The 27,858-nt window shown below is 37.0% G+C and overlaps 1 protein-coding gene across 3 annotated transcripts; it reads left to right on the top strand.

Annotated features, from left to right (window-relative positions):
* Positions 1 to 1,560: 1,560 nt before the first annotated feature.
* On the top strand, positions 1,561 to 27,384 carry LOC145978665 (sodium-coupled monocarboxylate transporter 1-like). 3 transcript variants are annotated; one of them, XM_083111430.1, is made up of 15 exons: positions 1,561 to 1,614; positions 8,451 to 8,654; positions 9,662 to 9,821; positions 10,910 to 10,975; positions 11,471 to 11,522; positions 16,373 to 16,440; positions 17,247 to 17,401; positions 19,601 to 19,741; positions 20,439 to 20,547; positions 20,840 to 20,949; positions 23,018 to 23,195; positions 23,794 to 23,880; positions 25,110 to 25,279; positions 26,201 to 26,426; positions 27,271 to 27,384. In XM_083111430.1, the coding sequence occupies exons 2-15, from the start codon at positions 8,452 to 8,454 to the stop codon at positions 27,370 to 27,372; spliced, it is 1,827 nt and encodes a 608-aa protein (XP_082967556.1). In that variant the 5' UTR covers positions 1,561 to 1,614; position 8,451; the 3' UTR covers positions 27,373 to 27,384. The 3 variants fall into 3 exon arrangements, with proteins under 3 accessions (XP_082967556.1, XP_082967559.1, XP_082967558.1); XM_083111432.1 differs by lacking the exon at positions 1,561 to 1,614 and adding an exon at positions 1,620 to 1,669; XM_083111433.1 differs by lacking the exon at positions 10,910 to 10,975.
* The last annotated feature ends 474 nt before the right edge of the window (positions 27,385 to 27,858 follow it).

Below are 27,858 nucleotides of genomic sequence, written 5' to 3'. Positions count from 1 at the left end.
CTAGGGTCATCTTGAAACCACCAATTCTGCCATCGTAGGCTAATTCTATACTTACTACGTCATCTTGGACTCGTCCATTCGCCATCTTAGGTTAATACATATCACAATACAACACCGCACGCAGCAGTATCCGTCGCTCTCTTCCAATCTTTCTCTCTCTCTCAATCTTTTCTTTACCTTCCTTTCCCCTCCCCACTGTGATTTATAATAGACACCTTTTCTGCTTCATTTAGTAATACATATTTCTCTATTGTTATTTCCCTTATCTTGTCGTGCCGCTCCCCCAACGAGTAAAATTAACTTATATTATAATACACTTCAATATATATATTCACGTGACTTGAGTTAGCTTATAGCATGATACGTCACTCTTGTCGTCCAACCTCCTCCCCCCTGACTGGGACAAATCTACGTATGTCTTAACTACTATAAGCGATTTAAATGGAACCTTTATTTGACTCTTTTTCCTTATTGTGTAATATTTCGGTTCCGGGATTATAATTATAATTTGTTCTTTATTTTTATTAATTCTATAAAGGTGATATATTAAACTAGGATTAGATACCCTATTATTATCATTGTGAATTTGGTTTGAGTAGTATTAGTTATGATCTTGAAACTCAAAGAATTTGGCGGTGCTTTATTCTATTTAGAGGAACCTGTCCCGTAATCGATATTCCGCGTTTTATTTGACCTATTATTGTAAAATATCAGTTTGTATACCGCCGTAGTTTGAATATTTAAATATATATATATATTTTTTTCTATTGGAATATATTTCAGGTCAAGGTGCAGCTTATTAGTGGGTGGAGATGGGTTACATTATGTTGATTTGGATAATGTGTTGTAATTATGTTTGAAATTGGATTTAATTGTAATTTTGTTTTAAGATAACATTTTGGTTTATTAGCTCTAGGGCATGCACACATCGCCCGTCGCTCTCATTTATATAGGTGAGATAAGTCGTAACATAGTAGGCGTACCGGAAGGTGTGCCTAGTTTGAATAGTATCAAAATATTTCTGTTAGTTAGAATATTCATTTACATTGAGTAGTTAGTCGTGCAATTCGATATATTTTGATAGAAATTTTATTACTATTTGAATTTTGTTTATAAATTGTTTATATATGAAAAGGAATTTTATTGTGGTGAAGGTGAAAAAGTTCTTTATGGTACGGAACCCATTACGCATGGTGATTTTCTTTCTCGGACCGGAATTAAATTTATTTACAATACCCGTTTAACAACCCGGTTTTTATATCATGTTCACATTTTCAAAATATTTTAGTGCAACTTCTGTTTCCCTTAATCAACGGCTTGCATGGAATACACGAGCATGCAACTTTCTAACTTGATATGTTTGAACTTGTGCTGTGCGTGGAACATGGAAAGACAATTGATCCCATGACACTGCGCTGGGAGGAAAATACTCCGAACTCATTAGCCAACGATTAAGTAGTTATCTTCCAAACCAGCTCATGAAATCTGGAATAGACAGTCAGCTTAACTCGTTCATTATCACGTAGGTTTTCTGTCTCCAGCTGCTTAGGCTAGTAAACACAACAATTTAAATGCAAGAAACAACAAGTAGAATATTCACCATTAGCGAAACGTGTAAGTTACCACTTGGTTCATTTCTTGTATGTTTTCCTCGTCTGTCATTCAGTAGGTAAGTTTTTGACACATTGTAAGTTGGCTCAATGTTCAGAGACTAATTCAGTTAATTTGATGAGCAATCCGAATTATGTTGAAGTGGGCTTCGAAGTGTATTCAAAAGTGCACTGAGCCTACGCCGAAGTTCCCTGGTTCGAGTCCTGATTTTGGTATGGGTGTTATTTATGAGTGTGTCTTAACTAATCTCATATGTTCATCTTCGCGATTAGCTCAAAGTGGCAGAAAAGTGAAATGAAGAAGTTATCAAAATACAAATGGGCATTTCCATTGTCACTACTGCATTTTTCACATGAAAGTAACTCTTCTACTAATAATTAAGCAACATTTGTCTTACAGTTTCTGTACAATGAATTATGAAACTAAATACTGTTAATTAAATATAACTAACCTTAGAATACTTTCCCAGATTCATGACTACATTTGAACAATTTTTTGTCGCGGTGGGACAGATTAATTTGTGAATTTTCAAACGATGAAAAATAAGTTGTTTAAAACAACGAGAGAAAGTATTCGTCCTTTGAATACTATAGTGGACATGAAGGGGAAATGTTAAAGGGGAAATTAATTGGTTTTTGGTGTCGAGGTTGGGACACAATACAAAACAAAAGTAAGTCAAAAGTTTAACAAACAATATGTAAAAACTTCTTCTACTATTAACTTCATTGGTTGGTTGATTTAGTGTTTTAAGTTCACTTTATGCACAGTAAGGCTAATCGGGACTGGACCTGCAGTTTAAAGTGGAATCCGAACCACTATGTGCCTCCACCGGGTATCGAACCCGGGACCCCTTGATTACAAGGCGACGACGCTACCACTGCGCCATCGGGAAGGCTCTTCTACTATTAACTAACTTATTGTAGATGGCTAGGGATGCGGGTGCAGAACGTTTGCTTCTTGGTGTACTTCTCGTCCGGTTTCGTCCGTCTTCTGGAATCATCCGACTTGCAGAGGAGAATTCCACAGGAAACTGAGGTTGCAAAGTACAGCGGAACTGGCTACTATTTAAGCGAAGGGTGTCCTGTCACCAGGCCTTATTTCAGTTGTAATCAGTTGGTGGATCATTGATAGTAGCAGCCAGTGCCGCCGCCAGGAAGCAGAGGTAAGTACTGGCGCATCCCTCAGCCACCTACCCTTCTCCTACTACTCTTTTTTGATTGGCTCTGTAAACAGTAAAACACCATCTGACCTTATCTCATTTCTCCCGAAGTAAGTGTTCTATCAATATGGTAAAGTAAACGATTTAAGTGGTGGAGGCTTGGCTTCCCGGTTTATAAACCTTTCTTTTTCTCTCTTTTGGCATCAAACCCCCCCCCCCCCCAATTGGCATGTCTATTCCCATTTGCCAAGCAATGAGTGTTCAATGGATAGGCTCAATGAACTCGAAGATGAACTTGATCGCACCCTCGATGAACTTCATTCATTAGCTGTTTCGTCTAGCCCCATCCCCCACACCAATCGGCGAGTCATTACCAGATCTTTAAGTAGGCAAATACAGGCTACTCTAATCGATGCAATAGCTGATCCGCACTGTCCAAACAACCCCGAAGAGTTTTTAGAGCATCAAGTAAATTCGTGCGACCATGAGGTAAACATGTCGAATACCGCATCCTTTAAAACGGACCGCATTTTCTGGAGGGAAACGAGACAGTGTCCATCAGTTCTTGTTGAAGTTCGACAACCTGGCGGAATTTCACGGGTGGAACGAAGAGCGAAAGAAATCGGCTCTGGCGTTAGCGTTGCAGGGAATCGCCCTGGAATGGTTTTCTGGCATAAAGCTTTCCCCGAACTTTGCTACGATGTCCTACAACGATCTCGAGGACAAATTAAAAGACACGTTCCCGGAGAAAGGTGACCTCAGGTTAGCCGAGGACAGGATCCGTGCTAGGATCCAAAGGAAGGATGAAACGGTGATGAATTACGTAACGAGCAAATCCGCTCTGGTCAGGAAACTTGTTCCTGGCATTCGAGAGGATAAGCTCATGTATTCCATCATAAGTGGCCTCCAGGATAAATACCTGGAAACCGCCGAAAAGGAATTCGCAACTTTGGAAGACCTTATTAGCTGGCTCAGACGCGTGGAGAAGCGTCGAGTCATCGCTAAAGAACTCAAACGGCAAGAAAAATTTAATACAATCTTTGGTTCTGATTCCGACACGTCGTCTTCCGATTCCTTCTCGTCTGACGAGGAGAAAATCCTTGCGAAGCCGACACGAAGGAAACACGTTCACAAGCACGAACGTGCGAGGGCAGCAGCTCCCACGGTGGAAACAGCTGCCCATCCAGTCGAGTCAGCCAGAGCGACGACCGTTCAGGGCGCCTCTTTTCCACGCACGGTCGTTCCAAATAGCACAGCTCAGGATAATCACGACGTTAGCCTTCTTGCAAACAAACTTCACGATATGCAAATTTCACACCAAGAATTGATCAATTCTGTGACAAATAGCAACAAGCTCATACAACAAATGCAAAACCAACCCCCGGAAACAACTATTGGCCATCTAGAGGAGGCCAGAATAGAAAGTACGTCTCTAGTAATAATGGTAGCTTCTCTAACCAAGTTCCACGCTAGAACTTTTACAGGCAAAATCAGTATTTCTCTAAAGGTAACAGGGGTGCAGGTAGAGGCTTCAGAGGCAGGGGAGGACGTAACTTTCGACGGCCTAATTACCAGCGATGGGATAGAAACACGCAGACGTCCCAAACACACCAGTCCCATAATAAATGCACTAGCTGTGGTCACGTCAATCAACTTTCTGAACAAGCTGTCCAAAGTGATTCTTTAAACGGTTAACTTCAGTACGTAGAGGGACGAATTAATGTCCCACTAATTGAGCAAAATAATTTATACCTGGTCCACGCTACACTTGGTAACTGTAAGGGGAAAACTACCAACTGTTGCGTCGACCTAGGTGCCATGACATCAATTTTCCCAGATCACCTAGTACCTGAAAAAACAAAAAAAAATGCAAATAAATTGTGTTATCCGGGGTGTCACGGGAAATCAAATAGTGATAAAGGAAATCGCAATTATTAGATTTCGTCTAGGAAATAAATGGTTTCTTCGTCCATTTAGAGTCGTCCACGTGCCATCCATGCTGCCATTGTTAGGCAACGATTTCTGGATGACACATGACGTAAGCATAAATTCCTGTAACACCACCATGCAACTCACTCGGTTTGGGAAACCGCCTAAGTTCCAAATTCCCAAACACAAAATTGAGGTGAATACGTGTATAATACTTGAATTTCTATCCAAATGATAATTTTAGATTGTTGACTCACAAGATACGAGGTAGAATAAAATTACAGCATTACATTTAATTTAGAAAACTGAGATTCATGGAAACACTTTGACATGGAATGCTCCAAAATAAGAAAAACTACTGATTCTGGAACTGAATGGGCGAAGGGGGTTTAAGGGGCGGTCTTCCACGTAGTACGCCAAATTGTCAACCTCACTTCCACGTAGTACACCCTGGACTGTATTTTGCAGACGAACTAGGCTCTGGTGATTGGCCCTGGCCAGTATAATTCTGTGTTTTGTCTTTGTATGTGCTGAGTGCCTCTTTACAGCCTCAGCTTTTAACCGAAGTCAGAATATTTTAATATTTTCGTTACGACACATTAGTTATGTTTATTTTAGTTCTGTTAACCTAAATCAGAATATTTTAGTCTCCCAACGTTACATATATGTTATTATACTCAATATTTATGTAACGTTCTGTCAGTGGTATCCTGAGAAACCAGTAAATGAAGTGGTTAAGTTCGTATCCCAGTGCAGTGGTGTGTCAGTGTCTGCAGTTTTAAGGGTCATGAAAGAGAGAATGACCGGGAGAGTAACAATGCATGCGGCTGCATATTCGTCTGATGTTTTGAGAGCGGGATCTCACATTCAGAGGCTCTTATGTAAAATGAATAGGTGCGGCGAACTATGAGTGTAACAGCAGATGATTGCGGTCATGAATCAGCTGACGTGGAGTGATACATCGAATCGGTGAGACCGTTTACAGAAGGTCTCAGGGTTGGTGATTTACACTTTAGTTACTTTTTAGTTCAGGTAAGAGGCTGGACCCCGTATAAAGTGACTGGTGCAAAATATCCTAAGTGCTGGGGCACCCAAAATTTTAAATTCAAAATAAAAATAAAAAATGGGCGAAGGGTGCAAGACTCTTCTGCAAGGGGGAGGTCACATTTATTTTTCAAAATAGAAAATTGCGGACTAGTAACGGTGCCAGAAAGAAGTGCGTAGTGACCGAGATTCTACGCATTCTATGTATCAATGACACACTGTTATGGGAATGTCTGGAGCAGAGCAGGCGAACGCAAACAAGTCTCTGCACAAGTAGTGACTCGAGAGGACTCGACCAATAATCGCGATGCTTTCCCCGCCTACTCACTTTCTCCCCTTCTCTACCTTTATGCGCGTCCTTGCTCCACAGATTTCCGAGACAGAGTATAAATGTGCTAAATTTGTTGTGAAATACAAGGGTTGGATAAAAAATAATGGCAACACTGGTATAATACTTGACTGTATTGGCAGAGGAGCACGTGTTACAGTCCTTCAAAGTAATCGGCCCTCATCTCTACGACCTTCTGTCACACGTATGGAAGGCGTCGTACACCGTCAGCGCGTCCATCTCTGTCGATGTCCCGCAGTGACCGCCCTATAGCACGTATGATGGCTTCGCGCGTGTCGTAGTGCTTCCCGCCCAGTGGTTCCTTCATTTTGATAAAACGGTCGTAATCACACGGTCTCATACCGGTATACGGGTGAATACGGCGGATGTTCCAGTACCTCCCACTACCAGTTATGCAGGAGCGCCGTCACATTGTTCGCAGTGTGACACCTTGCATTGTCAAGCAGGATGATGGGACACCGTGCCGTCGCTTCCTTCTTAATGCGAGACGAAGGTGGTGTTGCAAGAAGGTGCAGAAGTAGGCAGCGTTGACCGTCTGCCTGAGAGACGTTGTTCTTCTTGCCTAAACATATTGTTAGGGCGCTTGCACTCTCATCCTCTGCTTCAGAGCACTGCTGTTTTTGACTGAAAAACATACAATCGCTCCCACTCACTATACTTCCTCGTCTGACATTCCTTTATCAGCCACGAAACGCTTGTGGCGCTGTGACTCACCCCTTTTACGGGACAGCAGTGTTGCCATTACTTTTTATCCAACCCTTGTATCATACGAGCGAATCGTACTAGAGCTGCACATAGACACAGCCGAAGATATTAGGAAAATAAACTAGCTCTAAAGTTACGTGATCGCCGCCATAGTGTAATTGAATTCAACAGCTTGAAGTAGAAAAGAGTCAATAACAGACAAGCGTCTGCCGGCTCATTTTGTGTACAGTTTATTCCATATAAATGAAACTTAAGGAAACAGGAAGCTTATTAGATAAGAAGATGAAACAGACATTCGTGTTTTCTAACACAGTTCAACTTTCTCAAAATGCACAAGCTGCAAGCGTGTCAAAGAGGAACAAACACACATGAAAGTAATCCGGAAGTCGATTCTTGATAAACACGTCCAAAAAAACTGCTATTAATCTTCACTGATGTGATTCGCAGGAAGAACGGAAAACATATAGTGAGTACAAGGTCGAACGCTTTAGCGAAGTCGAAATAGAAAAAAATCACGTTGGTATTTTTTTACATAGTCAAGAATTCCTGATTGGTTCTTTGATTTACTTTATTACTATGCATTTCTGCCATTTTTGGCTAATCATAAAGATGAGGATGAATGATGATACGATGAAATAGGCGAAGACACGATCACAAATATATGTGGACGACAGAAGTTCTGCAGAGGATTACCCTGGCTACAGGTCCACGCATCAAAGCCTCGTTGATCTGCCAAATGCAGTTCAGGGTTAACTATAGTCTATCCCGTAAATCTATGTAGCAAGGTTGCACATAGCGGTAAAGAAGGAGAGAAAACGAGTGGGCGGAGCGAATTAGTACACGCTGCTGCAAAGGCTGGTAACTGCAGTCGCTTTCCTCCTCCACGCAATTCCGTGCCCTCCCACGTGTTAACTTTTTCGAGCCATCTCGAGTTACTACTTGCATAGACACTTGTTTTTGTTCACTCCCTCCAAAGATTCCCGGGACAGAGTATAGGTGGAAGAGAGCTTGGCATTTAGGTGCCTTCGGAGAAGGTAACTCCTGCACACCTTCCTTTTTTTTAAGTTCACTTTATGCACAGTTTGTTTAGTTCTTCGTCTGAGGAAGACCCTGATACGGAGTTGAAACGTTACCTGTTAAGTGTTTTTTTATCTTAATAAACTGCCTTGGCCAGCAACTTAGTGTTTTTAATATTGAAATAAGGTTTAATTGTATTACAGAAAGGGTACTTGTGTACCTAGAGTTTAAAGTGGGATCCCAGCCACTGTCTTGCCTCCACCAGGTGTCGTACCTGGAACTACTTGATTACTGGACGACGACGTTACCACTACGCCAACGGGGAGGCTACACCTATTTTATGAACTGATAATTTATTATTAAGCATTTATAAAAATCTGCTTCAAATATGACACACAAGTGCCATATATTTGTATGAAAACAATAAAAGGGAAAGGGAAAACTATCCCCTGTGCAATGCACCGTTCCGTAAAGACATATAAAGTGCATGGAGGTATAGTCAGACACATTCTCAATCTCAGCCATAGTGGAGGTAATGTGATCAGCACCACCCTCCGACCGCTTTTAACATCTAGGTTGCCTCCAGTTATCCACATGTAAACGTATCGCTTTCTTAATACTAGAATTTGCTTACAGCATGGACGACAGTTGTGTGGAAAACAGTGTTGAAGCAGGAATAGGATGGGCCGATTACCTTGTATTCGGGGGAATGCTGGTGCTGTCATCTGCCGTTGGAGTTTTCTACGGGATCTTCAGGAGGAAGAAACACACATCCAACGAATTCTTCCTTGGGAACAGGAAAATGAGCTATTTACCTGTGTCCTTGTCTGTAGCTGCCACGTAAGAAAATATTAACATTTTAATTGGTTAAAAATAACATTTTGATATTGGCCACAATAGTAGTAATCCGAGATAAATGTCTAGGTTAAATTGTCTCGTCATCTTCCTAACAACATTCTGTTTTGTTGACTTTCTTTTACTTTAAAATACACAGCTAACCCGTGGCGCAACAGCCTTTGAGGCCCAGGCCCTATCTACTGACTGCTGGCCTCACTCCCAGAGGTAGGAGATAATCCAACCAGTTACGGGATGACGTGTGGTCAGCACGACGAACCCCCAGTCGTTGTTGTAGATTTCTATAACCGGGTGACACTACTCATTCGTAGCTCCCCAATTTCCTCACGATAGTGAGTGGTCACCAGTCCCATATACAGACAGAAATCTCATAAGAAAAGTTGTTACGTTTCCTCCAGCAGACTCGAACCAGCGCGTCCCATGGCCAGATTCCAAAACCTGACGCCTTAGACCACATGGTTAATTAATTAATAAATTAACCATGAATCATTAACCGCATAATTAATGCCAAGGCCATTTATGGAATTAATTACTCTATTACTTAATATGGTATTCAGAAAATAAATTTAAAAGTATTTAAATGTATGGTAGATGGTTACTGCCTAAATAATTTTGTACGTTTTATAAATCTATGAGAAATGAGAACAGAGAAACAAAGTTGTATCTGAAACACGTACTTGTGTTCATAATGCACGTAACCAAATATTAACATTATTCGCAAAGGTATATTATTGTTTCCATTCACATATATTAATACATAATTATTTTTTTTATTGCCAGCCCCCCGTGGCGGAGTGGTTAGGACATCGCGCTACGACGCCAGTGGTCTCGGGTTCGAATCCTGGCCTGGGCATGGATGTTTGCGAGTGTCCATTTATCAATTTCTTCATATCATCACTCATCCTCATCTTCGCAAATTTGCCAAAAAGTGGCACAAGAAGCGAAGTAAAATATAGCAATTCAATCAATCAATCAATTATTTTTTATTGCAGTTTAACAAATGGAATATTGCTGCTAGGATTGCCCGCTGAAATATACCTCACTGGTACACAGATGATCGTAAACGCTTTTGCTAGCATTGCCATAGTACCCATTGCAACCTGGTTTTATTTGCCTGTATTTCGGAAACTATCGTTGACATCTTCATATGAGGTAAATCTTTTATTTAATTACGCCATGTAATTCAAGGTGTGGTAAGCGTGTGCTGCCATGTCCATCCCTATCTTATTTATGTATTTTTGAACATTTCACTGTAAAGAATGTTTGTCGCATATTTGCCAATATCTCTTAAACATATGGAAAATGCTTTGGGCCATAAAGTGCTAAACCGAACATGATTTCCAAGCAGCTTTGACGGTTGCTGATGATGTTGGCAGTTCTTTAACATTGTACAATTTTTGTTAATTTAGTTACGTTTGAGCTTTGGAAATTACATTTTAGGAAAACTATAATTTTTTAACCTTGTTATCCGATAAGGTTTCTTAGATAATAATCTTTCATAGATGACATGGAAAGGTTTAGATATTGTTTCTCAGAAAAACTTATCTTTTGTTTCTATGTATAAGTCCAGAATTAGAATATAACTAAGCGGTACATTCTGAACAGTGGTGGACTCACAAATAAATAAATTGAAATTATAATCTGTAATAATAATCTGCACTTACTAACATCATAGCTTTCGTTATAATTTGTTTGTACGATTTTGTTAAATTTGTGTTTGGTTGAAGTTATAATCAATATTATGCATGTCATTTTTCATATAGTGTTCTCGTGGATGAAATCATGTGAATTACTCAGACATTTCATCGACTCGTTAGGATGAACTTTCCTACAGAGCGATTAAACTATCATCAATATAATTAAAACAAGTGTGGCAACGAATTAAATATAAATTTTTAAGGAATGGTTCTTTAAGAGAGGTACATTAAGAAAATGAATTAAATTATAATTTGAAATTATATCACGATTGATTTAAATTAAAAAGAGAGGTGCAATTTATTACATAAAATGGAGTATATTAAATTAAATATAATTAAATATCCTCCCTCTCTATTTGTTATGTTATTTTTTTTCACACAGCTTGCGTATAAAGCATTCCCAAATATACTTTCCTAAATAATTAGAAGCAGCATAAAGGTAATAAGTAAGTGTGTTATATTTGCAGAGAGGCAAAATAAAATTAAATGTTTTTGATTCATTGAATTTACTAGAAACACCACATTAGATATTGTATATTTCAGTATTTGAATGTGAGGTTCAACAACACTCTGCGTTGTCTTGCTTCAACAATATCTCTGCTACTTGGGGTAAGTTCATTAGTTCGTATCCTGTAAGAACGTATTTTAATATACATAATAAGAATATGATATCTAATATATGTTTTACAAAGAAACTAAGAACTTACGATTACATCAAAAATAAAATCAACTGGTATGATTATATGGATCATAACTGTAAATCTAACAAAGATGACATGTATATGCTATGTGTGTGTGTTTCTGTTATTCTGTATATACACACACTTTATTAGTGTTTGCTGTATTTAGTATTATAAAATATTGTTTCTTCTTGTGCTGATGTTTACATTCAATTGTCCATTTTGTTCATTAAGATTTCTTTTTTACTTTTTACATAGTGTTTCTTTCAATTACTTTGTCCAAGAACTATTCCGCCTTTCTTAATTATACATTCCCTTTGGTCTAACCATTTGCTTAATCTGTTTGAGATGTTCTCTCTTATAAATTCTCCCTCAGTTATAATAGTGTCATATATACAACTCGTATGTACACATTTGTTTTCAGGTTGTATATTCTGCCATATCGATATACGCTGCAGGTTTGGCCCTAAATCAAGGTAAGAAAACAACTTTGTCAAAATTTAAATCAAAACTCTTGCAGAAAAGAGATAATTCCCTTTAAATTGTATCATTTCAATATTCCTTTTTATTTCTCATGTGAGTGGTGATGTATCGTACACTGTTCGTTTAATGTTTCCTTGCCAGCCTTTTTAATATTCTACAATGATTCCGCTTTCCGCCACCCATCAAAGGAGCGCTACTGAGTCAGTTGAGTATTGAGTGTTGCACATGATGGTTGTGTTCTTGGAAGTTAGGAACCATAACTGCTGTATTTCGGGCTGGGGTAGAATATACCCCATGTCCAAGGTTAAGTTTTTGTTTCTGCAGTTCGTTTTCTATACACTACTGAGCATTTCAGGTGTTAATTCATATGTTGTAAAAAACACGGCGATTTAATTAAGTCACTGGAAGAAACAGTTAACCAGAATAACGGAGATGTGTTGTATGTATGCACCCTACCTGTATGTGGAGACTGCAGAAATTACGTTTGCCACAATTGCTTAAATTAAATGTAAATATTTGGTATATTTTTAGTAACAATGGTGCTTGTCTTTATGTTAATATATATTTTCAATTTCAAATTTTCATTATTGAAGGGAGACGTTCAGCCAGTGGCGTCTCCTGACCCTGAACTTAAGGCGTTGTCAAAGAAGGAATGTTAACCCCTCCCCCTCTCATTTCTGTGACCTAATATTATTCATTTTCTACGAACAATTTTGGTGTAAATTTAGAAATATTTAGAAAAACATTAAATTACATAAATTATTTAAGATGAAGTTAATACTTCATTTAAAATATTAATATTTTTGAAGGGTAAGGACAAGCAAGGACTGTTTAAACGAGAAAATTAATGTTCAATACTTCGCCATACAATTAATTTTTAAAGCAGCAGTTTGCAACCAGAGGGGTTCGTGGAACTCCCATCACCCCTACAAAAAACACCCTGGACATAAGAATGACCGGTTCATTGAAAAATAGCTAAAATGTACATTCCCCTTACCCTTAATTTATCCTTCCAAAAAGTAAATTTTGAAAAATCTACTGCTCATTACTTACAGTTACTTGAATTCCAGCTCTATTCTTCTTTCTTTAAAGAGAAATGCACTGATTACCGCCTCATAAAATTTGGATTTATCCCCTTCTCGCAGCTTATAAAGTAATTCTTTCTCGATGGAGATAATTCAACTGACCACTCATTACAGAAGATCCATTGTATGTCTGAGCAATTTATCCCCACACTTATATTTATCCATTATTTCAGTCACGTGACTAAAAAGAGCTCCTGCAGTTTTATCGGCGCTCATGTCATGAAACCCAAGAAATCTTTCAATGACTTTTTTCTGTGAGTCCGAAAAAAAACGTAACATCGTTGACACCTGAGATTTATTGCTAATGTCTGATGTTTCATCGACAATGATAGCCACAAAGTCTGTGTTTTGAATTTCATTGTAGATTTCATCTCTCAGAACATCGAAACTGAATTTATTAAATAATTTTGAATGCCTGCCGAAGTACCGCGAAAAACTGTAGAATTTAATAAATGTTCTTTTAATGAGGGATCAAACTCGACACTTGCAATAAGGAATTCCATGTAATTGCCCTTATTTAGAGATGCTGCATTTTCCTCATGGCCTCGGAATGGCAGTTCTTGCTTTGTTAAATAGTAGACGGCGTTAATCAACCTCTTTAATATTTCCCTGTTCTTTTTTACTTTTTCATTGTGTAGCTCTATTTCAGATTTTCGTTGAGTATCCAAAAGACCGTCAATTCTAGTAGGGATGGCAACAAAACTACTAAATATAAAGAAACTAGAAAGATGCAATTCAGACTCACTGTGTTTCTTCACTGCAGTATTGAGATGATTCAAATCCGCATACCCTTGATAATTCAAAACACCTTTTTTAGTCGAAAGTCGGGACGGGATATTTTTTAAATCCCGACATTCGGGACGGGAAATGTTCGAAATTTTCCGAAGCTCTTGAAAAATCGAATTCTACACGTCATTTTCACCTTAAGTGATTGTTTTTGCATTTCTGATACAAAAACTAAGAATTTCCGATAAGTTCCAGACATTTGCAATGCCGAAAACATCGAGAATTAACAACTTTTTACAATGACCATTTGGTATTTCCCGACTGCTCGGGATCCCGAAAAAGTCGGGAAGTCATTTCCCGAAGTCCCGGTACCGATTTTTCGGGATCCCGCACTCCCCTAAGAATAATAAACATGTTCAACAGTAAAATTTATTCACCACATCACACCCGCAAAGCCAGTCTGAAATTTCATACAGTTCTTTTCGAAAATGTCTCTCAAAACCTTTTCCAGCACCACTTTTTCCTTTAACATATGTTGACATCGCGAGATTCGGACATGGTCGACCATTGTCAATCACTTGTTTCTTCTCTGAATACGAAAGCGAAGAAAAGGAATCATTTAAATAGTTTTGCACTACACTTTCACTATTCTCCATCTTAAAATAATCACATCACTTCACACCACACGTTTAAAAAATAATGCACAACAATCACGAGCAAAACAACGCGGAACGCGGGGTGAATGAAAGCCAAACCGTTGGGAACCAATACAACGCCTTGAGAAGCTAACCATGGTGGTGGGTGGCAGGATGCGCATGCGCGGTCATCCTATGTTTCTGCAGTGGTAAGACGTTGTATTTCCTCTCCAACGTCCTGGCAGTCTGGGACCGATCTGCCTGCCTGACAACCACTGCGCGCTGCGCCGCGTTCGTAAACTACCGGGCGCTCGAAACTGACAATTAAAGAAAAGCACTCAAAATCGTAATTTATAAAAGTACAGATACTTTCTTCTTTATTTCATTTTCCTTTGGCCGTTGACACACGACTTACACACCCAGAGAAATCGCCACTGCGTTCAGCTTGTGACTGTTCTCCCACCTAACCCTGTTTTGTACATTTAACTTATGTACAAGAATCAAGCAAGAAAAGGAGAGAAAATTGGTTACAATATAAAGAACAAAGACAAAATAATAATAAAGAAATGAAGACACACAAAAATGAAAGAAGAAAAACACACATTCACACAGATATACAAACTAAACATTTATGAGCAGGAGACTATATAGCATATGTTATTGTTCACCTTTCAATGTCCTGATATTAGTTTATGTGTTTCTATTTTGTGTTTATCAACATAGTGTAAAACCGTGTTCAGGAATTTCCTATAGCGCAAAATTGTTGCCAGTAAAGTTTTCATTTCCACAAGATAATTATATTTTATGCTTTTAATGATGAAATATTATCACATGTGCTTGCAAAATTAAATTGATTTCCATATTCGCTTAGTATAGATAAATAAATGTACCTGGTTTTCAGAACGGGATAGAACTTTCCCCATGTCGAAGATAACGTGACAAAAAAGCATAAGTACTTACAAACATAGTTCATATTCATGGGTATTGATGGCGAACAGACCAGTTCAGATCCTCCTGGAAAGTAGCACCGTTCACTCGAAGTTACAAAAAAAATTAAAAAATACTTACTTATTTTTGTTAATAGCAGTAATTAGTACTCCAACAAAATAAGCAAAGTAAAAACGCGTTGGATCGAATAAACTGAGTGTAAAATACAGGAAAATACAGGTTATGTTTTGCATATTTTACCATAATCCAAAGAAATGATTCCACAGTTTTCAACATTTCAAAGATGGAGTTTCATGTGAGAGGTTCAGCAACATAAACTTTATGACTAAAATTTCCCTCTAACTTTTAAAACTTTTCCTCTTGAACGAGGTACGTAAAACTTTTTAAACAAAATAGAATAACTGTGCATTTCAGTACACTAACTGTATGAAATATAAAAAGAAAATGAAATACAGTTGTGCTGGATAGGAATGCATCTGGTGGATCGAGTAGAAATATCTCCCTAAGGATAAAAAATAATAAATTTCAAATAAAATTATTTTAATTTTATCAGTTTATAACAGTTTTTGACTCTTTGATTTTATTCCACTTTATACACAAATAGTCTAATTGGGACTGGACCTATAGTTTAAAGTGGATTCCGAACCACTATGTGCCTCCAGCGGGTATCGAATCCGCCTTGATTACAGGGGGACAAGGTGCCACTATGGTACCACAGGAGAGGCTCAAGATAAAATTTTCACCCGAGCGAGGTGGACTTTTGGCGACTCTCCCCTTCTTTCCACAATGGCATCCCTAACTTTACGCACCAGCATCCCCAGTTTCCACTCTCAATAGAAACCTTGATCTACGGCTTTAAATAAGAAAAATAATAACTTTATTTTTAAATACTTTAATTTTTGATTGACTGATTTGGTGTTTTAAGTCCACCTTATGCACAGTAAGGCTAATCGGGACTGGACCTACAGTTTAAAGTGGGATCCGAACCACTATTGCCTCCTCCGGATGTAAGTACTTTAATTATCACTGTTAATGAATACATTTAATGTAGGTATCCATTTATTTAATACCTACACAATGTTGTCAAAATAACACGAATCTCTTAGCTAAATTGCTATATGTTTGTGGAGTGTATGTATTAAGTTACACAGCAGTGAATTCAAAGATATCTTTGTTGGAGATATGGTAGCAATGAATACAAAGGCTACATTGAACTGTGCGTCTGGAGTTCCCAAACTTTTACTTCCTTGATTACTTATTTATGTGTGCCTAACAATAAGCTCTAACTTGTTGAATGATGGAAAAACTCTTCTATTTTCCTTTCCATCTACGTTATCTACTTTTTACACATCGTTTTTATATTTTCATTACCATTTTTAGGTATCTGCGACAATGGGGATACAACTTCCATTTTTCTTGTTAACAAATCATGTTTTGCTCTTTTCGCAGTGACTGGATGGAATATATATGGGGTTATCGCTATTACATTTGGAGTTTGCATTCTCTACACATCAATGGTAAGAATAGGTAATTTTGTCATTTGATTACAATAATACGTGAAAATTATTCATAGATACTTACTATACTTGCTTTTGAACAGTGTTGCTAAGTAAAGTATCACGTTACATTCTAGATATTTGAAAAGAAAATTGGAATATGTTTAATATGTAAAAGAGTTTTGATTCACTCACTTGACAAAGCACAGCCCTGTAAACATGAAATTACTTATATTATAAACAAGAGTCCTAAACAGATGGTGCAGTGTGTATGTGTGTGCGTGGGTGTATGTACACACACCAGACACAAATACTTTAATCTCTTGTCTCTCCGAGATATAGTGCATGACCCCGGAGTCGATGCGGTGCTCCTACAAAGTTGGAACTCACGTATACTACACTGAACAAGGATCGTGTTGACGTCACTCTTACCCTGCCGTCGACAATATGCACACGTGGAAACACAAATGAGAATGCTCAAGGAGTCCAAGGTTCGATATCCGCTGTAGGCATAGAGTGGCTTGCATCGCACTTTAAACTGTAGGCCCAATCCAGATTAGCCTAACTCTGAATAAAGCAAATTTAAACAAAACCCAAAAAGAAACTCAAATAAGAGTGCACACACTAATTCCTTTTAAAATTTTATTTTATGAAAGTAAATATTATGAATTATCTACCAATAGATGTTGCCATTGACATCTGCTGTAATTCTCTGAGCATTGTATTAAATACTGGAATTGTAAGTAATGATATATTAGAAATTAATGTTACAAAAAAAATAGTTTTGCACTCTTGCCAATATACACACACATCACAATCTTTTCCAGGGTGGAATCAAGGCAGTTATGTGGACAGACGCTTTCCAAATAATGATCATTTATGGTGCTCAAATAGCCATTATAGTCAAGGGATCAATGAAAGTTGGTGGAGGCTTAGAAGCATGGAAACGAATCAAAGATTCTGGAAGACTTGAATTTTTCAAGTAATGACAATTCTTTTATTATTACAATTAACTGAATAGTTGAAAGAGTAATGAGAAAAACAAACATTCTCGGTTCGGAATTGGAAAGCAGGGCCATCAGAGATTAGATTGTGAATACTTTAACATACTTCGGCCATCATGATGGCTCAAAACTGTTGGTTTGTTTTCTGTGATCTTCATGCCTTGCATATTTCTTTCTTGTATCATTCTATCTCCCCACTTAACTCATATTCTGAATATACTGTATAACGAATGGGAAATGAAGCTAAAAAACAGTTATAATAATTAATAATAATTTATTGCTACTTAGTGCTGAGTACAGCAATGGCCACATACAGCATAACGCCCAATATTTCTACAGTTAGATCCCTACAGATCATTATTTTAATTATCTATTAGAGTTCTTATCAGTGCTGCGCCATTATTACAATTTACTGAAATCCGGGAATTGTGTCTGTCCTTTGTAAGGAAAACAGCTCTCAAGAAACAATCACTATCAATCTTCGATGAGAACATTTTTTTGTACAAATACACTATTTTTTTTACTCCTTCTTAAATACAGACTTTGCAAATTGCTGTGTGTTTTTTACGCACACAGCTGGAAATTGGAAAGTATGTATGTAAAAGTGTATTTCTTTGTACTCTGGCCTAGGTTGCTTTTTGCCCGGTAGTCGGGGAAGCCAATGGTTGGGTCCCCCCAACGGCTTCCCCGTTTGAAAGGTAACAATAGTACCTTGCCTCGGTGGTTGGGGGCGGGTCGTTCGTCGGAGGTATAAATACCGGTCCCGACTTATTACGGTCTCTCATATGCTCTCAGATTCTCAGGCTCTCAGATCGCAGAAAGTGGCCGTCCGTCAATGGATTAAGACAGTTTTTGGATGCAACGATACACACAGAGATTAAGCGTGGTATGCGTAGGGACCTCTGCGTGATAAACTGCGGGGGCGGGTTAGCGCTATAGTAAATAGTGCGCTCGTAGAGCAAAGTCCTAAGAAGTGCGGTTCTCTGTGTTGTGGGGCAAAAGGCAACCGGGAGCAGTTGATATTGGATCTGTAAAGAAAATATGTATATACGGCGAAGGGTAGAAGTGTAAATAAATGTTGTGCATAAAGAGAGAACTCCCTGAGACGTTACTCTTGTCAACAAAATTAAGATACTTATATCTCTCTCATGTTTTCATGTTACATAATAACTTTGATTTTTAATGCACCGTAATCTGACAAATAGTTTCTGAATTGATTTTATTTTTGTTATTTGGCATTAAGTTGCTAATTTCCACACTTCACAACCATATTCATGTATTTGACGCACATGCACGATTGTGACATATAGATACCTGAAAGTTTCCATTTAATTAAAACAAGTCCAATTTTAAAACATAAAAGCTAGTCATTTTTTTAGAATCTTTACAAATTTCTTCTATATGTGCATAAACTAAAAGAGATGAGTCAATAATTGAGGACTGAAAGTGGTAAACGTTGTAAGTGCCAAAAGCGAAAGTGTTGGGAAATCGCATCGTTCCGCTCATCAGCCCGTAAGAACGTGCTCACTAGTGACTTCTTTCCACGCCCTTTGAACTACTTAGAGTGCTACCAGTCACATTTCACGTTTACCACATTATAAAGAATGGCACATTTCACAGTTTAACGTTGAAAACGGTGTTTGAATTATTCTGGCACTTACAGCGTTTACCAATTTTAGTCTTCAATTATCCTTATAACCAGAACACAGTACAACCTTATTCACCTTAATGAAGTAATTGCAAACAAGGAAGTTATTTTGTGTAATGATAACATGTTTTGTACTGTATTAGGATATAAAGCATTTAATACAGTTTTATAATATTTTGTATTGTTGTAGCCTATTGTCAGCAATTATATGACACATTAAATTTTTGTTGCACACTTGGACTAGCCTGCAAGGAAGTAGAATAAAACAAAAGTGCATTTATTTCTTGTATTATACTATAAATAGATTATCGTTCGCTTGATTTGTGTATAATTTGCCGCACGATATATTATCACGAATGAATCCATTATTTTCCTACACTGACCTTATACGAACTGTTTTAAACAAAAAGAAAACTTTAAAACTTCAATGTTTACTTCGTTGTTTTCAAAAATTGATATGTAGTTATATTTTGTGTAACCAATTTGGCAATATAAATATATTTCCTAACATAGATATTTCCATTTTCAGCCTAGATCCTGATCCAACAGTAAGACTGACATTCTGGACAGCCTTCGTTGGAGGAATGGTTCATTTTTTGGCGTTTCTGACGGGAAGTCAGGGAGTGATACAACGATTCCTTTCAGTTCCTACACTCAAGGAAGCTCAGACGTATGTTCGCAATAAGAAACTTTTGGAAACTTTAAAATAATCATTTCTCTTAGCACAATGCAATACGACGCCGGCGGTAGTGACTTCGAAAGTCGGCCTGGGAATCGGCGTTCTTTGTGAGTGTTCTTTCATCAATTTCATCACTCATCCTCATCTTTGCGATTATCAAAAAAAATGGGAGAAAAAGCGAAGGGAAATAACACAAATCAATCAATCAATCCAGTGCTTAGTGGATGGGAAAGAGATTGGTATTTGGAAATAGTATCGGTCAAATTCAGTGGCTCTCTAGAAACCTCATTTCCCAGTATTCAGATGAAATTTGATTTTTTTGTGCACTCATTCTCAAGATAATCGTGACCAAATTTACAGAGACGAGACGAGGAAAATGCTTAAATTTTCGATTTTGTGGGTGTGGTAATTACATTTGTTATTCCTATATATATCACAGTAAAGTCAGTATGTGGGGTAAGAAATCCATACGTTGAGGTTTATGACTATGTTAGTTTCGATTTTCAGAGAAGCTGTTCTACCATAGTCATTCTTTCAGATTAATTCCATTGAGGTGTGTATGTTTTTTATGGGATACGAAACTCTAAATAGCACAGAGGCTGTATAATAATATTTGAAAAGTTCTCATACGGATGGTTTTCCTCAGTAATTTCCCGTTAAATATTAAAACTAAATTGCTTTTATACAGGTCAATTGTAGCAGGAACGATGTTAGTGATATTGTCGATGCTTCTTACTTCGTACACTGCGATCCTTCTGTTTGCCAACTATTTCGACTGTGATCCATTATCTGCTAAGGTAAGAATACACTCGCACACAAGCATACATATATACGATACTGTACAAATCTTAGAGGAACTACAGTTTTCTTCCACTTACAATTGGTTCTTGTTACATAAGCAGAGTGTTCGGTCAATTTTACTCGATTCGCTTTCAAATGTTCCTTTCATTTTCTCTAGATGTTGTAGTGTTGATGAAGATAGAGCAAAATGAAAGATGTTTGTGATTTTATTGCACATACATTTTACGTTCACTAAATTGCCCCATTGAGCATTGTTTAAGTTTTGATGATATTTGTTCTTGAATGCAGAGAATCAGAAGCCCTGACCAGCTACTGCCCCTATTTGTCCTGGATGTGATGGGAGACCTTCCCGGTTTTCCTGGACTGTTTGTGGCTGGACTCTTCAGCGCAGCTTTGAGGTACGTCACATATATCTTAGAGATACTTGATGTGTGTTTTCTCACTATGTTGTTACCTATAGGGTGGTAATAGAACATGTGAATGTAAATACAATACAGTTCTATCTAATGAAATAACTTGAATATCTACCCTACTAGACAATATCAAGGGATTAGGAAAGCGTAGTTCATACACTAATAATAGCCCTGACGTTGAACAATATAAGTTACTATGTATTTGCTGTAAATACAAAGAATTGCAATTACTACATGTTTTTTAAGGGATTGGTGGCTATAAATCGTTGTATAGAATTGAAATTATAATCAAGGGGTCCCGGGTTCGATTCCCGGTGGAGGCACATGGTGGTTCGGATCCCACTTTAAACTGTAGGTCCAGTCCCGATTAGCCTTACTGTGCATAAAGTGGACTTAAAACAACAAATCAATCCAATAGAATTGAAATTAGACACTAATTTTAAGTTTAGTGTCACATGTGCCTACTGTAAGATGTCCGAAAGATAACTTAAATAATTGTATAAACCTGTTGACTTAGGATTACAGTGATACTAAATCGTGGACCAAAAATAATAACTTTTATCTTGACAGTTTCTAATCTTTGTCAATGGGAAGGATAACACTGGGGAACAGTGAAATTGCGGCACAGTGTTTGAGAGCTATTTTAGGGCGATTTCATGCTGCTGAATAATAATATAATAATATATTTCCTGAATTGGCTCTAATTTATGAAATAAATGCAACTAAACCAAAATGGCGGAAACATAAGACATACATATAAATGAACTTCCAACAACTATGTAATATTTCTTTTTGTGATTACATTCATTATTATAAAAACAAATTCATAATAATTAAGAAAATATGTACACAATGAAGTAACAAACTATGTGAAACGTTTTCCATACGATTTCCTGCTGTATTGCTTTTTAGGACAATCCCTCTGTAAGCTCTAACAGTAGTCGGCCATCATGTGGCGATTCCACCGTCCCTGGTACCTTTCTTCCATTATCCTTATATCCTGATGGAAAAATATATTCCACATATATAGCAAAAAACATTTGGGTTATTGAAACACTTTCTACGTGAGGAACTCATATTTCCAATGTATTCACATTAAGCGCATTACGCTTATTTATACTACAAAATTCAACGTTAAGAGCTATATTGCCTAGCAATGCTTCATAAGTTGCCTAGCAACAATTTACAAATAAATAAATAAATAAATACGTTTCTTAATGGGAATTTCAACCCATTATCAAATTTTGATATTATCGAGAAAAGCGTGGAGTAATTTTACCTCCTACATTTTCCATGGTGTGTTTATTTTTATAACTGGAGTCAATTCAACTGGACCAATCATACAATTGGCAATCACAGCTTGTTTGTGTGCTGAAACTGTTATTAAACTTTATGCCACAAAATAAAATCTTTTTTTTTGTTCCCCAGTGTAATATTTCGATCTGTTAGTATTAAAGCTGGATATCGTGAGCATACAGTTGATGAATTTAGCTATTAAACCTAAGTGACATTTTTGCTTATTACACCTTCTATGCTCAACGAATATTAAAAATTGACTTTTATCAGTCTTGGATTTAAAAACGTGTATTCGTGCATGTATTTCGTTTAAGAAGTGTGCTTCTTTCAGATTCCAATGATATATACGTAAATAGTTTTTACATCATGACAAAAATTAAACATGTTGCCTATAAGATAAATACTGTACACAAAGCTTTTTACAATACATCTTTAATACAGTCGTTATCCTCAGTATTGAAAAGATTCATACCTTGAATTCACAATATCTGATGCTACACTTTTATCTTTAATCTGTTCCACTGTCCACTCCCTTATCCTGATTAAGAGAAATGCGATTGAAATTCAAATATTTTATGTGTATATTTGAGATTATAGTTAAAACAAATGTTTTCTTATGTTCTTGTACGATCTCATTATTACCGTGATGAATTTAACAAATAACAACATTCAAGCGAGAAATATTAATGCATTTACGGTAACTTAATTTCAGCCTAACATGGAATATATTCCTATTATTTTTCACTCTGTTTCCTAGTACTGTGTCAACGCAACTCAATTCCATGGCCACCGTAACTGTCAAAGACTTTATAATGCCGAAATGGAAGTTGTCTGACGAGAAAGAGCTACAACTGGCTAAGTTTTTCTCAGTGCTCTATGGATTGATAGGATTTTCTTTGGTGTTTCTTATAGAACAGCTCGGGACCTTACTACAGGTACGTATCTCTTTTACTACCCAATACTTCACATACTTCCCCCCGTTGTGATTTATGTGACAGAATAAAATGTGTAGGTGAACAATATTTTCTTTAGTTTTCTGATGTAAAACTATTATGTTTACAGAACACAGTGGTAGCCATAGATATACAATACATTATATCTAAAAATGTTTTATTCTTTTTGGCACACTCTTTCTCAAGGCGGCTAATTACCTTACCCTTTGGCACAGAGGTGTGTGTGTGACAGAGGAGAGAGGGAGAGAAGGAAACAAAGGGAAAGAGAAACAGAATGAGAGAAAAGAAGGAAGAGAAAAGAGAGAGAGAAGGAGAGACAAAAAGGAAGAGAGAAAGTGAAAGAGGGGGAGAGAGAGAAAAAAGAACGAGGAAGAGTAAGAGAGAGGGAGAGAGAAGGGAGGGAGAAAGAGTTAGAGAAACACAGAAAAAGAGAGAGAGAGAGAAAAGCAAAACAAGAACTTGCTCGGTATCTCAGTTTAAGCAATGGCACGATATGCCAGAGACCCGGGTTCGAGTCATGGTTGAGCCTGCATTTTTCTCTGGGATATCTACTGATACAACTAATGTTTTGTATTTCCAGTTGACGTGGGGCATAACTGCAATCGGTTTTGCAGCCATCTGTTCAATGTTTACTTTAGGCATGTTCTACCCTTGGTGCAATTCAACGGTGAGTACCACTTTGTTCGTTCTGTGTTCTTAAACATTTCCATTGTAGTATATGTCAGTGTGAGAGTGAAGCTAACTCTCGGACCCCCCCCCCACCAGGAACACCATTTGTACCTACTGGGGTTCATTCTGAACCCCATTGATTTTTACCTTTCTTTTCAGTTTGAATGATACTTAAATAAGCATAGATTGAATAAAACTTATGCGATGTAATCAATATTTGACTGATACAATGGAAATAAGGTGGGAAGAAACACATGAAGCGAAAAATCACCCTTGAAATACTAATAGGGTACCCTTTGTTTTACATTGTATTATATAAGGTTCAGTTTAAATCATACGCAGTGAGCATAGACTGAATAAAGCTTATCTCCTGTAGGTAATAATTTTTATTTGGTTCTGATGCAGGACGTTTCTAGCGTATGAAACATTGCAAATATTTTCATCCTGGGAATACCAAAAGTGTACGTTATGGATCCCAGACGGATAAAACATTTTTTTAATGACAATGCATTCGGACAAAGTTTACATCACACTAATAGGGCAGGGTGCAAAATCATTTAAGACTGGAGGGGGGAGAAAGATCTTAATCTACAAACCCCCTCCCCACAAACATAGCCTACATATAAATTATACGATATACATATTTATAATGTTATTAAAAGTAAAAATAAGTTACTAAATTAAATTACTATATTAAAATATATTATCATTATTAATTACCCAAAAATAAATAAATTTGTTACTTTTAAATATATTAGGTTCTTTAGTAACTGGTTAAAGATGTTAATAAATTATGAAATAGTTGAAGTCGTTTTATTATGTGTAAGTTTTTATTAAATTTTTGCATTATGTTAATATAAATCATTTAGATTTCATAGTTATTATTGTTTTATATTCTTGTTTTAATCCGCCTTTTAAATGTTAAGTGAATGACAATCTATTCGTTATTTTTTTCATTATCATTCGATTCTAATTCATGTAATGTGCACTAGGCAATCGAGTCAAGCAATATGCAATTATTTGTAAACAGTACCGAGCACCAAACCCAGCAACCGTAATTTAATAAAACCTTTATAGTCATCACCTTAGAAAGAAAGCTTGACGTGCTATTAAACTACCCCTTGCTTCTTCTCACCCCCATCTCCCCTTCATATAATCTTAGTAAACTCTTATAATAATAATAATAATAATAATAATAATAATAATATATGTATAAATGTATTATAGGGTGCTTTAGTTGGAACAATATCCGGCATGGCGTTTGTGTTGTGGATTGAAGTGGGTTCTCAGCTAGCTAAAGTCAGCGGACTCATTGTTTACCCTCTGAAGCATCTCTCTGTTGAGGGCTGCACCTGCAACGTCTCATCCATCGTTTCCACTAGGCTTCCTGTCAAAGGGTTCGTAAATATAAATGTATCAGTAATGGCTATTCATAGCAAGGGGGCCAGAGGCAACCTGGAATAAATTGCACACAACACTTACTGACCAATCAGCATCCAAAGCAGCGCGAGAGTGGAGGCACACACGAATAAAATTAAGTCGTGTCCCCCACAAAGCTACCAGCCAATGGCGATGCTTAAAACAGTTGTAGCAGCAATCACTACTTTTTATGTAAATTTTTACATATTGAGTTCAAATACATTCTTAAATAGCTTGTTTTTGCATAACTACTTTCACTCATTTACGTATATAAAAAGACAAAGTTACAATTTCATATTAGCTTGTCTCAAAATAGCAAGTATAATATACCCAATTTAAGTATCTGGTTCGTAGAATAATGAAGGCAAATTTATGGGAAAATGCGCATTGATTTTTGATAATGCTTTGTACAAAATCATTCGTATGTCTGCGTGAATAGTAGACTTACGACATTCCAAAGTAATATGATGAGTATAATCCCTTAAATTACCAGTCACAATCTGGAACTTTAAAATGTTTACTTTAAATAAATGATGATAAGTTACCGCGTGATCAATTCTTACTCTATTTATTAAAACAATTTTATTTCTTGAAATCTCTCTGCCAGGTTGACATCTACAGATTAGTATATAAACTTGTCCTACTGATACTTGTTGTTTGTGGCACAGTAAACAGAACAGTTAAAAATAAAAAAAATGAACCAACTCAAATTCCTAAGATAAGTAACATACATCTGTAATGTAATGTTGAAGGCATGATTGGTTATCTGTGATACACTGAATAGTTGACAAAATAAAAATTATCAACCATATGGTTTTCTTTTCGCAATATTTTCATTGTAATTTTATGTGATAGCATTTGGATGTGTGGTGCTTGCATGTATGCAAATATATTTTCAGAAAAGTCTTGCCGCTGTACGAAGTATCCTTTTTGTGGTATTGTACCATATCCTTGATGATCAGTGTTGCCACCGGGCTTCTTGTGAGCTTTCTAACATCTCCACAAGTCCCGAACGAGCTGGATCCTGATTTGCTGTCTCCCGCTGCACTCTGGTTGTTTGGGAAATTGCCCACAAACATCAAGAAGAAGCTGAGGCTGGAATTCAAAAACCACAGAAAGTTAACAGTAAGTATCCTGGTAGTGAAATGCGTAGGGGATTTTAAGTAACCTAACCTAACCTACGTCACAAACTGTTGCATTGCGGCTTCGAGCATCCATGACTGAGGCCAGTTCTTGTAAGCATACGGAATACAAGCGGGCGGGCGGGATATATACTATCGCAGACATTCGTGATTTAAAACAAACTTACAGTTGGTTCAGACGTAACGAACGCTACGTGGTGGATATTTCTTTATAAAAGACAAATAAAATTGGCCTCAAACATGGCTGCTGTGCGCATCCTGACGTCACTTGAAATTCACCTATTCTAGAGAACAGGAAGAAAGCTGGTAGCGTTGAAAAGATGTTGATATCCTACGTTAGAAACAATACAATGTTTAGTGAACATATTGTAGGGATGGTATCAAGACGAGACGACACGATGCTTTCTAGTGTCTCGGTTTCGTCTCGAGTTGTAAATGCTTTTGTTCTCGGTCTTGGTCACCTGTCTTGTTACAGTTTCGTTTATCTTGTTTGTTGATTTGTTATTTTAAGCCAACTTTATACGCATTTAGGCTAATGGAGACTTGGCCTGCAGTTTAAAGTGGCATCCGAACCACTGTTCACTGTCGCGATCTCGTCTCTAATCTCGAAATACATAGTATAAACACAAATTCAATAAGTTTTACTGTTTGACGTCTCATTTCAACGCTACGAATCCTCAAACGACAGAATGTTATCCTTGAGCTTATTATAATAGTTAAAATAGTTCCTTCGTGAAGTATTATAAAATAATTTGACTGAAGTTCATACTCTATAATTATATAATGTGGAAAATTTTATTCTTACCTAATACAGAATTTTCTTGCAGGCGCTAGTCAACTTATCGGAATCCGAAGCAATGGTTAAGTTTGGAATATCTTCTAATGAGGAAAACTGTTCTGAACTACAGAGTCTACGAAATAACTGTTAAAAGTTTTAATATATAATATATAATATAATATAATATATACAGTATATAAATATTTTGTATTGCTGCACTTATTGTTCAAATAAAATATGAAAATTCTGTAATCCAATCTTGTATCCAATGTTGGAGATAAGGGACGCACGATCCTGTGTGGGAAGAGTTTGCTCCAAAGCTGTGTTTGTAATTAGTAATGTGTATTGTATACAGTGTAGTTTTGATGCACTCATTTTAACGTTCTGTAAAATTAATTAGAAAACTTTTTCACTTTTACTGAGAAGAAATATAGACTAAGCACATGAAATAATAGAAAATTCTAATAAAAACAGTAGAATAATGTTGGTTGAGCTTCACCTTGGACAACAGTGCTGTATGAAGTAACGGATGTGACACTAAGCACCGGCGTACGCAGGATATTTTTTTCGGGAGGCGGTATACATAATATTTCGTATATTTATAACTTTCCAGTCTGAAAAATGGTAATTAGGGGTC

Source organism: Lepisma saccharinum, chromosome 25, assembly GCF_977018435.1.
Source record: "Lepisma saccharinum chromosome 25, izLepSacc3.1, whole genome shotgun sequence".
Lineage (NCBI taxonomy): Eukaryota > Metazoa > Arthropoda > Insecta > Zygentoma > Lepismatidae > Lepisma > Lepisma saccharinum.
This window is presented reverse-complemented; position numbering and strand designations above follow the sequence as displayed.

Coding starts and splice junctions, on each gene's coding strand:
- LOC145978665 (XM_083111430.1), top strand. CDS start 8,452: ATGGACGACAGTTGTGTGGAAAACAGTGTTGAAGCAGGAATAGGATGG. Junction 10,976..11,470: donor CAATATCTCTGCTACTTGGG/GTAAGTTCATTA, acceptor ATTTGTTTTCAG/GTTGTATATTCTGCCATATC. Junction 11,523..16,372: donor AGGTTTGGCCCTAAATCAAG/GTAAGAAAACAA, acceptor CTCTTTTCGCAG/TGACTGGATGGAATATATAT.